This window comes from Heteronotia binoei, chromosome 1, assembly GCF_032191835.1.
Source record: "Heteronotia binoei isolate CCM8104 ecotype False Entrance Well chromosome 1, APGP_CSIRO_Hbin_v1, whole genome shotgun sequence".
Lineage (NCBI taxonomy): Eukaryota > Metazoa > Chordata > Lepidosauria > Squamata > Gekkonidae > Heteronotia > Heteronotia binoei.
In genome coordinates, this window is record NC_083223.1 from 244,427,563 (window position 1) to 244,437,737 (window position 10,175).

The following is a 10,175-nucleotide window of genomic DNA, read 5'->3' on the forward strand; positions in this document are numbered from 1 at the left end:
CATGGAAGATACCCTGTCTCCAGTTGCCACCCACCTCACCTCTGAAGGCAGGAGCACAGAGAACAGGACTTAAAGGGCAGATCTTAACTAGTGGGCTGGATAGTATGGTAGGTATTCTGGCCCCAAGCTGTTTAGGGTCTTAAAGGGAAGAACCAACCTGTTGAGTTGTGCCCAGAAACAGATGGGTAGCCACTGCATATCTTTTAGCATCAGGGTAATACCATTCCTGTATCTCATCCTTAAAAGTAGCCTGGCTGCCACATTTTTGACCCACTGAAGTTTCCAAACCATTTTCAAAGGCTACCCTACCCAGAGTGCCTTACAGTGATCTGACCTGGATGAAATCAGAGCATGTAACACTGGAACTAGATGAGGAACAGCCATAGCTGGTGAATCAGCTGGAGCTGATAAAAAGTGCTACATGCCATTAAGGAGACCTGAGCCTTCAACTGTAGCACCTTTGGAGAGCAACAGCATTTTTGTAGCCCATTTTTGTTTTCAAGATCACCGACATCTGCTGAAAAAACATTCATTTTCACAAAGTGGTGAGAGAGCTCACAAAACGCTCTTCTCTTTAGCCAGCCATGACTGCAAGCTCCTGCCAAAGCAAACCTTTACCTGTTCCACTCGATGCCTGGTCTGGAGATATGGGTCATATCTGGCACGAATGGCCCTCATTGATGTTGGCTAGAAGAAGCAGACATAAAATTTATTCTTCAACATAATGGAAGCAAACAGTGTGCAAACAGCCCATCAACATTATGTTTTATACTATCATGACCTAAAAAGTATGAAATGGTGAATTACTTTCCAAAGGGTGAGCACAAGCTTCACCATATGGAAGCAAACAGTGTGCAAACAGCCCATCAACCATGTTTTATACTATCATGATCTAAAAAGTATGAAATGGTGAATTACTTTCCAAAGGGTGAGCACAAGCCACATCCCTGGAAATATCCCTAAATTTCACAGATAATATCCAATTAATATTGCAAAGATGGCTCCATCTAGTGGACATCGTTTTTTAAATTTTCTTTTTCAACAAAAACGTTCTGTGGCTCAACAAAATTATTAAAAGCAATATAAACATGTTTAAAGTACAATTTTCAACTCTGCTAATTAAGCAACTGGTTCCAGAAAGATCTATGGGAGTCAGCTAGGGATGTTAGAGCATAAAGCCAAATGCCAAGTGGACAGCGGTTGAAAATTACAGGCAAAATACTTAAATAAAGATTTTCAAACCTATTGTGTATATTTTTATCAAAAAGTGTAAATACAAAAGTTTCAAAACATTTTATACATTAAGTATCATATTGGTTGATGACATCAATAGAACCTGACTCAACTGGTAACCCCAGCATAGAGGGTAAAATTTTTACAAATAGAGACGCAGTCTCAGAAAAGTCTATGCCAGGGGTGTCGAACTCATTTGTTATGAGGGTCAGTTCTGACATAAATGAGACCTTGTTGGGCTGGGCCATGTCAGGCTGGGCCATATGTGTACCTATTTAAGATTAGGTAGCAGAGATGTAAACTTTATAAAGGACACAGACAAACACAATTAAAGATTTTTTTAAAAATAAAAAACTTAAAACATGCTTAAAACATTAGAACTCGTCAGTCTTAATGATACTTTCTTTGTGCTTCTTCTGTGTGATCCAGGGAACTAGGCAAAGGAAGTTCTGGCTCTTTTTTTCCTTCCACAGGGGACCAGGAGGCAAAAGAGCTTCAGCCAATAGAAGGAAAGGAGACTTGGCTCAGTAGCTCTGCTGAGCAATTGAGAGAGCCTGGCTAAGCAAGTTATTCCTCCCCCCTTCCTCCTCAAGGAAGAAGTCTCAGCCAATGGAGGAAATACAGCCTTTGCTCTGTAGCTCCTGTGCTATTGAGCAAGCCTTGCAAAGCAAGCTGTTAAGCAGAAGGAAGCAAGAGAGAGGGGGAAGGAAGCAGATGACAGCTAGTTGCTCGGGGGCCTGATTTGGCCTCTGGGGCCACATGTTTGACACCCCTAGTCTATGCGACCCACAGGAGATTAAAAATTCATTCAGAGGTTCTCTTTATACAGACTCCTGTGGATCAATAAACTTGACTGTCCCACATATTCAGCCACACCACTCTCACAATGGGGCTGCTAGATGGAACAGCTGTTTTGCAAATTCATTGCTTCTTCAGGCTCCAGAACAGGGAATCATATCAAAACACTATTCAACAAGATCACACCCCATTGAGTCAAGAAAATGCTGGCCTCTTCTGAAAGCTCATCTTGTTGAAAGTAGTGTTTTGATATGATTGTTTTCTATGTTTGTATTCTGTTTGTTTCTATAAAATAAAATACATTATACACAAAGAACAGCCTTGTACTGAGTTGAGACCATTGGTCCATCAAGGTTAGAACTGTCTCTTCTCTGACTGGCAAACAGTTTTGGTAACATTCTATATAGTGACATTCATGTCATTTACATGACTGGAGAAAGAAGGGGGAGCTTTTAAAAGGTTTCTATGTAGACCCGAGGGCACTGCTCCAGAGAAGACCCAACTGCCTGGCCAGCAGAGCACAGGACAGTTGTTTTGAAATCCACACACATCTGTAGAAGCAGTCTTGAGTTTTTCCCTTCACATTTGAAAAGAATAATTTCCAAATAAGAGGGTGGTGTTGTCACCTGTCTTCCTGATGGAATAGAGACATAAATCATCCATGCCTCAGGTACGTAAATAGTTATCCCTATTCATATTTAGATGTTTATGAAGTCTGAACAAATGCACTGCCCCTGAACCAGTATCAACAAGATCTTTTAAAGAATTACCTCATATCCTGTGTAGGACTGTGTGGAATATTCAAAGTCAGAATCAGGCCCTCCTGGACAGTATCTGCAACATTCAGAGAAACAACAAGAAATAATTTAAAGGACTTCTTTCAGTTTTCTGATGGAAAAACTGAGAAAATTTTGGGAGCACTGGAAAAAAAACTACTATGAATTTCTTTTTTTACTTTAGAATGAGTGAAATGCTTCTTAAAGCAAAGTTTTTCACACTCAAAATGTATACCATGAAACAGTCTAAGCACTTTCCCCTCATTTTTCCAAATTGAAACTCCTTTGAAATAGCTTTCTTTTTTGACCGAGAAAACCATTGTTTTACAAAGCATCTCACTCATTCAAAATGCTTCACATGAAAAAGTCTGAGAACTTCCTCAAGAATTTAGTACTATAAAGTTTAACTTCATATTCAAATAACGTAATATTTGTCAGCAGTCCTGCCTACTGTGACGGTATGAAGGGATTTCTGTCCAAATGATAACATATCTTTTCTTTGCTACAAAATTCATTTTCTATCTTCAACTTCTATTTTTCCTGTCTCTCAGATGACAAAAATTAAGATCCGTGTGCTGCAACAGAATAGGGTACAGTAGCTTGCAACTCTTTCTTAAGTATCTAACATGCACACGAAACTGACTTATACTGGATCAGATCATTGGTCCACCAATGTCCTGTTCAGACTAACAGTGGCTCTCCAGGGTCTCAGGGAGACATCTTTCACATCACCTGCTGCCTGGTCTTTTTAACTGGAGATGCCAGGGACTGAACCCGGGACAACATTAAACTGGCTCCCTAAAAGTACTAGATTTTGTGTGGTTGATGTATAGGACTTGACTTGGATCAAAACCTCCCTTCCCAGATGGCTATGAAACTCATAGGGTAACCTTGGACTAGTCACTACCAGCCTTATAGGGTTCTTGTGAGAATAAAATGGTGTATGCATGTGTGTGGGGGGGGACCACTAAGTTATCCATAAGACGCTCCGGACCATAGGACGCACCTTCCTCCTGGGGGGCGATCCGCTGCCTCCGCCTCCGATCCCGGCGCTTCCCCCGCGCCTGCCTACCTGGCTCCAGCTCTGCTTCCAGCAAGCGCTGGGATTGCTCCACACTGCCCCCACCGCAAACCCAGAGCTTCGCGAGCGCCAGCTGCGGAGGGAGCATCATGCTTCTTCTGTGCCTGTCTGCCTGACTCCAGCTCTGACGCTTACAGCAAGCACCAGGATCGCTCCCTCCGCCCTCCGATCCCGGCACTTGCTTTAAGCATCAGAGCTGGAGCCAGGCAGACAGGCACGGAGAAAGCACGCCGCCCCCTCCACAGCCGGCGCTCACGAAGCGCTGGGTTTGCGGAGGGGGGCGGGTGCTTCCTCCGTGCCTGTCTGCCTGGCTCCAGCTCTGATGCTTAAAGCAAGCGCCGGGATCGGAGGGCGGAGGGAGCGATCCTGGCGCTTGCTGTAAGCGTCAGAGCTGGAGCCAGGCAGACAGGCACGGAGGAAGCATGCTGCCCCCTCCGCAGCCGGCGCTCGCGAAGCGCTGGGTTTGCGGTGGGGGCAGCGTGGAACGATCCCAGCGCTTGCTGGAAGCAGAGCTGGAGCCAGGCAGGCAGGCGCGGGGAAGCCCTGGGATCGGAGGCGGAGGCAGCGGATCGCCCCCCCCCCCCCCCCCGGAGGAAGGTACGGTACATCCTATCGTCCCTTCGCTCCATAAGACGCACACACTTTTCCCCCCACTTTTTTTGGGGGGGGAAGTGCGTCTTATGGTCCGAAAAATACGGTATGTTTCTCTGAGCTTGCTGGAGGAAGGGCAAGACAAATATAAATATCACACAGATCTTTTAGAAAAATCACTAAGAAACCCGCAGATCTGTGCAAAGTAGTGTGCAAGGTATGACTGCAAAGTAAACATTTATTTATAGTTTTATTACTTTGGGTCAGTTCAGACATAATGTTCACTTTAGCCAGCCAGGGAGTAAGCAAGGGCAGCACCAGGCACCAAGCTGTGATGTTTGTAGGTGCACAACCCATGAAATCATAGTTAGGCCTAATTATACTTAACTGACCAACCTGAAACCCTGGTTTTGGACCCTGGCATGAAATACAATCCTGAGGAGTTTAAAGACTGTGTAAAGTAAAGACAAAAATGCAAGAGTGGTAAGCTGCAGTACTGCAAGCTCTGCTCACAACCTGAGTTGGATCCTGGCAGAAGCTGAGTTCAGGTAGCTGGCTCAAGGTTAACTCAGCCTTCCATCCTTCTAAGGTCGGTAAAATGAATACCCAGATTGCTGGGGGGGGAGTGTAGATGACTGGGGAAGGCAATGGCAAAGCACCCCACAAAAAGTCCGCTATGAAAATGTTGTGATGCGATGTCACCCCAGAGTCAGAAATGACTAGTGCTTGCACAGGGGACTACCTTTACCTTTTTAAAGTAAAGACCATGTAAAGAAATCAGAAGTAGACTGTGACTGGGAAGGGCAGTGATGAAGGAGCTAGAAAAGATTCTTAAGGGTAGGCATGTGTCACTAGAGACCAAGATCGAGCTAATTCATGCCAGGTAAAGACAAATAAGTGGGTTGTAGACCAAATCAAACCTCAACTCTCTCTAAAAGCTAAAATGACTAAACTGAGGCTGTCGTAACTTTGGTCACATTATGAGAAGAAAAGAATCCCTGGAAAAGACAATAAGGCTAGGAAAAGCTGAAGGCAGCAGGAAAAGAGGAAGACCCAACATGAGTTGGACTGATTCAGTCAAGGAAACCATGGCCCTCAGTTTGCAAGACCTGAGAAAACATGCTAATGACAGGGCATTTTGGAAAACTTTTAATTCACAGGGTCACCGTAAGTCAGTAGCAACTTGACAGCACCTAGCACACACGACAAATCCTACCCAAGGAAAGCATGTTCAGACAATCGTGCAAACAATGGTCAGTTTAATCAAGATTATGGGAGTGTTTTCTTAATGCTTAAGGTTGAATTTATATGGATTTACTTTGCAATAAAAAAGATGAATGCTAGAGAATACGAATGAGTGTTGAACAAACAACTTGGAAATGGCCATACTTACACACATATGTTTCCTGTGAAGTTAATGTGTGGGCACCTGTGTGGTTTGCACATCACTGCCACAACAGCTATCTGAAAAATGGAGAATTTCAGAGAAGTCATTACAGTTTGTTTCATTACGTTATGAGACAAATACAAAGAATATTCTCTACCCACAGCATGCCCGCATTAAAGGAAGGAGAGTTAACAGGCCCTTGTTAGCTTAATTCCATTGCTAAACTTTTCTTACAGGTAATACTTCAATTCAGTATACATTCTCATGTTTCGGTAACAATATGAGAAGAGAAGACTCACTGGACAAGTCAATGATTTTAGGGAAAGCTGAAGACAGTAGGAAGAGAGGAAGACCCAATGTGAGATGGGTGGACTCTATCAAGAAGCCACGCCTCTCAGCTTGCAAGACCTGAGTGAGGCAGTTAGCAATAGAATGTTCTGGGGGAAAATTAATTCACAGGGCTGCCATAGGTCCAGAGCAACTTGATGGCATTTAACACACACACAGTCTCTTCCCTCATTGGGTAGAGTGGACCACTGTCCTCCATAACCTGATATCCTGGCTTCAGCCTCAAGAATACTGCATCTGCCACACTGACTAAGCAAAGAGAAGACTCACCCCACTAGCAGTGCGGATGGGCTTGGCTTTCAGCTTTGGAACCAGCACCCTGCGGTACTGAGGCGGCACAGCAGCAATGATGTCAACCAGACGGGGCTGCGCTGAAAGGCCATATTTAGCAGCAGTCTTTGTTTTTATCCTGAAATGGGAAGCAGCACAATTTAGTGGGATTCTACCTGGATCTTTCCTTAGAGGTGATCAGTATTACTTCTAGCCTACTCTATTCAGAAACTCCACTACTCGTGGTAATTTAATCAGACTCTCTCGTGCTCTCTCACTCACATACACACACTCACCATGAATGCCTGCAATTATGAATGATGATGTGAGATAGGCCCATAGTCACCCCCAAAAACAAACACAGCAGAACTAGACTGCTTGGCCATCAGACATTGCTTTTAACATAGCACTTTTGCAGAGGAACATCTGGACTGCCAAACAGTTGCTACATGATTATTCCAATCAGCAGTTCGGTTCAGATAAAACCACAACAATTTAAAGGGGGGGGGGAAGCAAAATAAATGAATTTGCTAGAATTCATTACATTCTACTAACCTGCTCAAAACCTACTTTTGCAAAAAGTCTTCCTTTTATTGGTGCAGACAGAAGTCAATCAACCCTGGTAATTTTTTGTAATACAACAAGTGAAAAATTATGTATGCCACCCCAAACTTCTTGGAGGAAGGAAAGGGTGAAATTGAGATGAAATAAAGATGGATAGATAGCACAGATCATAAGCTCTTTGGGGCAGGAACAGGTCATTTGCTATATGTATTAAACAAATGATTATCTTATTCCTCCAAATCACCACTAACTGTTGTTGCAAGAGATAGAGTGAATCTGCAGGAGTTAACAAGAAATACTTCACTCTGCTGAAGTAGCACATGCAGGGACATCACAGGGGAAAGAAGATTTTGAGATATAAAAGCTGGTACTGCTTACTTGTTTAAGTTCACATCTTTGCCCTGTTCATGGGCATCAATCAGCTGCTTGATGACATCAGCTATTGTCATCATCATGAGCTCAGCCCGGCTGAGATCTGCTGAAAGAGAATTGCAAAGGTGTCAGAAGGCTGTACACGAAGTTACTGCTCTCACACAAACATACAGTGCATATTTTCCTCCGAACCCAGAGCCTAAGCAGGCTATCCACTTATCACATTTTTATTCAACCCTTCCCCCAAGGAGTTCCGGGCAGCAGACACAGGGTTGGAGTCTATGATTCGTCAGTGGAAGGTGCTGAAAGCCATGGATCTCTCCAGTTTTTGGCTCCCCCCAGCAGTTCTTTCTGACTCTGGGAAAATTTGCTTCCTGGGGTTGCAGGACTATATGGAATATCTTATCAATCACAAGGGCTGAGAGGTTGCAGTGCAGGGGGGGAATTGCTGACAGAATAGTGGGTACTCCCCCCACACACACACACACACTGCAGCCTCCTACCCATGGGAACATTAATTTACATCAGTAACCCATAAATAAACTTTTCCAGGTTTGGAAAGCACTGTTGCATAGCAGATAACAAGGGAAAGATCTGTCAAGGTGGGCAGCCATGTTGGTCTGAAGCAACAGGACAAAGTTTGAGTCCAGTGGCACCTTTAAGGACAACACTGTTTAATTCTGAGTATAAACTGCTGTGTGCATGTACACTTCATCAGACAATTAAACTGAGTTAGGAAAAGCAGCCTTGCATCTGCCAATCACTGGATCAGAACAACACTGTGATGAAGCTTAGTGCAGAACTAGCTCAAGATCATGAGCTCCAGAATAGTCCCACTCACCTTTACTGATAAGCCAAATCCCTCACGGCATGTGAATCACTCTACTGCCCCCCAAATGTTTCATTTCCCTCAGGCATGACAGCACACTCATCTCTGAAGAAATGAGCAGTGGTTCACGTAAGCTCATACCCAACCACAACTTTTGTTAGTCTTTCAGGTGCTACTGGACTCTCACTCTTTCTCATCAGGATATCTTTATTATCCCTCTCTGCAAACAGCTGGGCAGCTACGGCCCCTTCTGGGACTTTTTCAGCAGTCATTCCTACCACACATGATGGCCTTCCTGGGCATGTCAGTAAAGTCTCCAAGCTGAAACAATTGTGTGTTATAACGCTCAATTCTTCACGAAAGCTTTCCCAGCTTGCAGAAAGCACTGTGGTAGTATATCAATTTTATGATGCTGAACTGTGGATCAGTTCCATGGCCACTAGGCCCTGGCTCTGGGAGAGATCCTACCATGGTTAATAGGCAGGTGATCGATCCCATGACAGAATCCATGAACTGAGGGAGAGAGGAAGAATTTAAAAAAAAAGTTGAACACAAACTGATTTTTTTAACTGGGGTGGGGTATGTTTAGTGGAAAGGCAGACTTATCCCAAACTTCCCGAAGGACAGACAAATAGACAAATGCAAGATAAATGGAGCATAAAGGAATCAAGTCAGAATGTCCATAAACAACCAGAAACCTATACACCACCCCCATCACTAAACTTATTTGGGGCAAAAAGCGAATGAAACATCTCACACCCCTTTAGGTGGTTCTTATTAGCTGTTTCCCCCGTTAAACATGTAATAACAGTTTATTCAAGGAAAATCTATATTCGAAGCAAATTCACAACAAAAGTATTTTTAAAAATCAAATGCCACAACAAAAAGAGGCCTGACGTGAGACCCTCCCCAGCTCGGGACTGCGGAAGAGGGTGCAACCCTGGGGCCCACATATGCTCTCTCTCCTTACTTTTCTTCTTCTGCCTCATGGCGAAGACCCCGATCCTGCTTCTCTCAGGGCTGTACACTTTGAACCTCCTCCCGCACAGCAACGCAAAGCAACCCCTCCTCGGTTCAGTCGTCAAGCGCGCCTTCCACCCCAGCCACGCTCCTCCGCCACTACCTCTTCACGACACCGTCGCAAAAGAGAAGGGCGGAAGAAGGGAGCGAGGGCATGGTGTGGTGTCATTGCCGTAAAGCGCCGGGTTCCTAGCGGGCGGGGCAGGAGGAGTGAGCGTTTTGGAGTTTGGAGGTGCGGCTTTCCCTTTAAATTTGTTCCTCGTTCTCTCCGAACGTTCTTCACTCGCAACTTCGCAAGTAAGGCCCGTCGACTGTGTAGGTCAGTGGGTCCAGCAAAGCCAGACTTGTCTATTGGCATGGCAGCAGTTCTCTAGGGTCTCGCTTCTTCTCTGATCCTTTCAGTTGGAGATGCTGCTGGTCATTGCACCTGGGACATACAACTCCGATCTGAGGTGTGCCTACTTGGAAGTAAATCCCATCGAACTCAAGAAGGGTTAAAAAGGTAAAAGTGATCCCCTGTGCAAGCACCAGTCGTTTCTCTGAGATGTGCAGAAACACACTAGAATCATAGAGTTGGAAGAGACCTCCAGGGTCATCTAGTCCAACCCGCTGCACAATGCAGGAAACCCACAAATACCTACCCCAAATTCACAGGATCTTCATCGCTGTCAGATGGCCATCAAGCCTCTGTTTAAAAACCTCTAAGGAAGCAGAGCCCACCACCTCTCGAGGAAGCCTGTTCCACTGAGGAATCGCTCTAACGGTCAGGAAGTTCTTCCTAATGTTGAGCTGGAAACTCTTTTGATTTAATTTCAACCCATTGGTTCTGGTCCTACCTTCTGGGGCCACAGAAAACAATTCCACACTATCCTCTAGATGACAGCCCTTCAAGTATTTGAAAATGGT

At 44.6% G+C, this 10,175-nt stretch overlaps 1 protein-coding gene across 2 annotated transcripts in view; it reads right to left on the reverse strand.

Annotated features, from left to right (window-relative positions):
• The window catches only part of ELP3 (elongator acetyltransferase complex subunit 3), a 107,130-nt gene extending 97,729 nt beyond the window's left edge, over positions 1–9,401 (reverse strand). Inside the window, exons 1-6 of one of the 2 annotated variants that reach the window (XM_060250401.1) lie at positions 9,220–9,401; positions 7,427–7,526; positions 6,485–6,623; positions 5,873–5,943; positions 2,802–2,865; positions 619–687 (exon numbers count right to left, since the gene is read on the reverse strand). In XM_060250401.1, coding sequence (XP_060106384.1) covers positions 619–687; positions 2,802–2,865; positions 5,873–5,943; positions 6,485–6,623; positions 7,427–7,526; positions 9,220–9,238 — 462 coding nt within the window. In that variant the 5' untranslated portion in view covers positions 9,239–9,401. The remainder of the gene's footprint in view (positions 1–618; positions 688–2,801; positions 2,866–5,872; positions 5,944–6,484; positions 6,624–7,426; positions 7,527–9,219) is intronic. The other variant, XM_060250402.1, reaches the window with a different exon arrangement.
• Positions 9,402–10,175: the final 774 nt, after the last annotated feature.